The following is a 3436-nucleotide window of genomic DNA, read 5'->3' as shown; positions in this document are numbered from 1 at the left end:
CAGTTCATCAAAATACTCAACCCATCGCTCCAATATTCCCATTCTGTTGGAAATCAGATTTCCCTCTTTGTCTCAGCAGGATGATCATCGAGGTATATAAGGCTTCATCAAGCTTGCTTGTTGGTAAAACTGTCATGGCTGGTGCACCATGCTCCCTGTAATTTTCGAGTTTAGAGACCTGTTGGTCCTCTCATCCTTCCTTTTTCCATTGGTGAAGTCGTTTCTCCGCTCGACGGAGTTTGTGATAAGTCTTTGCGCGTGTCCGCGTTCTTTGAGAATGCAATATTTCTCACTATGCAGCATTCATGCGTTCCGTTGCTAGTTTACATTCGTCGTCGAATCAGTCGTTCCGACTTTTGGTGCGACTGGGGCCAAGTTCTTCAAGTGATTGCGAAGATCATTTGTTCAGCCTCTTCTAGGGCGTTCACGTCTCATTAAGAGATGCAGGTTCACAGTTCGTTTATGTTTTCATAGCCAGTAAGAGCAGGTTCCACTTCTTCGTTGTTTAAGAAACCTATAAGGGTATATCTACGGTCTATAAGGGCAATATCTATGGTAGAAAAAGAAGACGAGGCAGACCCTGCCTTAGATGGAGCTTTTAGGGATATCGAATTGATGGACCTCGGCGCAAAACCGGGATGTCTGGAGTTCCTTATTAAGGCAGGCCTAGACCGAATACCGGTTGTTGCACCGTTGATGATGATGATGAAGAAACCTACTCTGAGCTCATGGTTTACTGGACGGCCACTATGGTATATGGTGTAGTGGCTCTACTTCGCGAAACTAGTCTCTGTCCAATGCATCTCCTGCAACACTGTTGCATCAGCTCTATATTTGAACAGGGTATCGGCTAGCTGCTTGGCAGCTCCTTCTCAGTATATGGAGTGTACGTTCCATGAGAAAATGCGAAAGTCATTATTCCGCTTTCGTTACCGGGATCGTCGTGGTATTGCCATCCAGTCCGAGGCTCTTTTTGTGGCTTAGTTATTTTCCGTGTAGGGTTGTTAGCCCTACCCATCCTCCGGGAGGAACAGTTGATACAATTTCTCCTGATTTTAGGCGCGAGAGACTCGCCTTCATCCTTTTCCGTCCGCAGCTCATCACGAAAGTTAAGAAACAGTTTCCAGCGATCACCACGTGGAGGTGAAGATAGGGTTTGATAGTAGAGCTTTGGATGTTTGTTCAGCAGTCGTTTTATGCTCCATCGTGGTTAACAATCCACGTTTCATCCTGTGAGCTATACTACCCTTTGACCACGTAGGGTTATGATCCAACGCTATAATCGTATATTAGCTTTGAATGAAAGAAAGCTCAAATGATATTTCTTTTTACACGAGTTTTATATGTTTCAGGTATATGCAGCACTTTTGTCTTACTTGAATTTTATGCTGATGTTTAAAGTGCTTTAGAATGATTTACTATGTACGTAGAGAATAACCATTAAGATAGTATTCATTTAATTATAAAATCGATCTGAAAGGTCCGAAAGTCATTATGACCTTATAGAAAGGACGGAAAGCTAACCACCTCTGAAAAACGCATAATTGGATATCTAAGAGAACAAATACTTAAATAACTTTTGACTCAGGCATTCTTCAATCGTTCAAGTCATTAAATGTGTTCATACCTAAGTATGTTTACTGTTTGGATTCTATATAAATATGGGTCCATAATCCACAATTATAAAGTCATTTTGTCACAGTAAATTTACCTACATTTCATTAGGAGCGACGAACATTTAATTTTGACTGATGATATCAGCTCTACCCTGAAATTTATTTTTTCCTAAATTATTATTCGCCAGCATTAGAAATACGAGTATTCTATTCCAATATTCAGTGTTAAAAGGAAACCCAAATTCAGAGAAATGTTCATAACGCCCTTAAGTTTCTATTGGGAAACATTTTTTCTCCTAATTTCCATAATCTCTGTAGTAGTTCCTTTGCTAATGCAAAAGGTGAGAAAATCTTAATTTTTTCCAAAACTAAATCTAAATCTTTCTTCATATTTTAACTAGAAATGCTACGAACTTCGCTTCACCAACATGTCGTACGCAATCCTGACGGAGCACGAGTTCAATGCGACTTTGGAAATCCGTGACAGAGTTTATATGAATGGCGAAGTCAATACGTATCGCGATTTTGATGACCTATTTCTGAGTATTGACATAGGAGTCGTGAGAAATCAAATCCGTCGTCTGGTTTTCGCCAAAAGATTTTCTTATTGCAATGTTCAACCGAAAAATAATGCGGTTATGAAAATGTTGATTGCGTCGTTCAAAAGCGCAACTAATTTCGGTTTCCAATGTCCCGTAAGGAAAGGAAAATATTATTTAAGAAATTTCACAGTCTTTTCCCCAGAATTTCCATATCAGCTATTTTACAAAGCAAAATCTACCTATGATGCCGGCATCGGGACATTTCTTAAGGAGCAAAAGAAATCAGTTCAATTAGCGCAAGTCAATGTATCGTTTGTGATTGATAAAAATTGTTAGCAATCTAAAATCTTGCTTTTATTTATTAACCATTAAAAATTAAATCAGAAGCTGTAACCGGTAAAATATCCAAGCCAATGGTGTTACCGGACAACTAGTTCGAACCGTCCCAATCTCCGACAAAATCATCCAAACTAAACCCACCACGGTAGAGCAAGAGCTACCTCTTATGAAGGCGCGAAATTTGTTCATCATGAGGAAAGTCCAGGAGGTGCTCTTAAGATATAAATTCCAAAATGTACCAAATGCGGGGTTCCAAGCGCCCATCCTTTATTCAATATTGGAGGAGAGTCAACCCCCAAACAATAGCAGAAACGCAACAATATCAAACTAAAATTTCGGAGAAAGTACCCTGTGAAGAGGCCTTAGCAAAAGCAACACCACTAAAAAAATAGCACCAGCTCTCCATTCAACAGTATCGCATTTAACGAGACCATCGACCGAACAGTTCACCAGTACACTGAAGTAATTCAGCAGGTAGGCAACGAACTGTTTCCAGACCACCTCTTCAACAGCTATACCCTCAGTCCCCTTCCTATTGGTACTCTCGACGAAATAAAATACAAAAAGATTTTCCGGCGTTGGTTTTTAGAAAAACTTGGCCTAACCTACGCATAATAAGTAAATCAAATCCTACCTATCGCCCAAACAGACAAATATTTTAGCAAGCCATTCTCTCCAAACCCGCCACTGCTCCGTATACATCCGCGACCAAGGTTTCAAAAGCAAGGTTAGTGAATCAATGTCCTGACTCCAATTGATCTTACCATTCTGCATCTCTCCAATTGATCTGCATTCTGCCATCCATTTAGACACCGAAAATTATCATAGCGTCGACCGTGAGGTTCAAATAGAGTTGTAAGGAAGTGCGCTCCAAAAACTTCCACCCGTTTTTCCTAAATTATGTATCACTCAATGCCATTACAACGATAATTTTCCCAC

General features: G+C 40.1%; 1 protein-coding gene across 1 annotated transcript; it reads left to right on the top strand.

Moving 5' to 3' along the window:
- Window positions 1-1841: 1841 nt before the first annotated feature.
- LOC119658087 lies at window positions 1842-2494 on the top strand. The gene is made up of 2 exons (XM_038065350.1): window positions 1842-1957; window positions 2018-2494. Exons 1-2 carry the CDS (start codon window positions 1868-1870, stop codon window positions 2492-2494), a joined length of 567 nt encoding a protein of 188 aa, XP_037921278.1. The 5' UTR covers window positions 1842-1867.
- The last annotated feature ends 942 nt before the right edge of the window (window positions 2495-3436 follow it).

Source organism: Hermetia illucens, chromosome 5 (genome assembly GCF_905115235.1).
Source record: "Hermetia illucens chromosome 5, iHerIll2.2.curated.20191125, whole genome shotgun sequence".
In the NCBI taxonomy this organism is placed as follows: domain Eukaryota; kingdom Metazoa; phylum Arthropoda; class Insecta; order Diptera; family Stratiomyidae; genus Hermetia; species Hermetia illucens.
This window is presented reverse-complemented; position numbering and strand designations above follow the sequence as displayed.

Excerpts from the sequence above, each read along its gene's own strand:
- LOC119658087 (XM_038065350.1), top strand. The coding sequence starts at position 1,868 with ATGTTCATAACGCCCTTAAGTTTCTATTGGGAAACATTTTTTCTCCTA. Across the intron at positions 1,958-2,017 it reads TTCCTTTGCTAATGCAAAAG|AAATGCTACGAACTTCGCTT; the intron begins GTGAGAAAATCT and ends TATTTTAACTAG.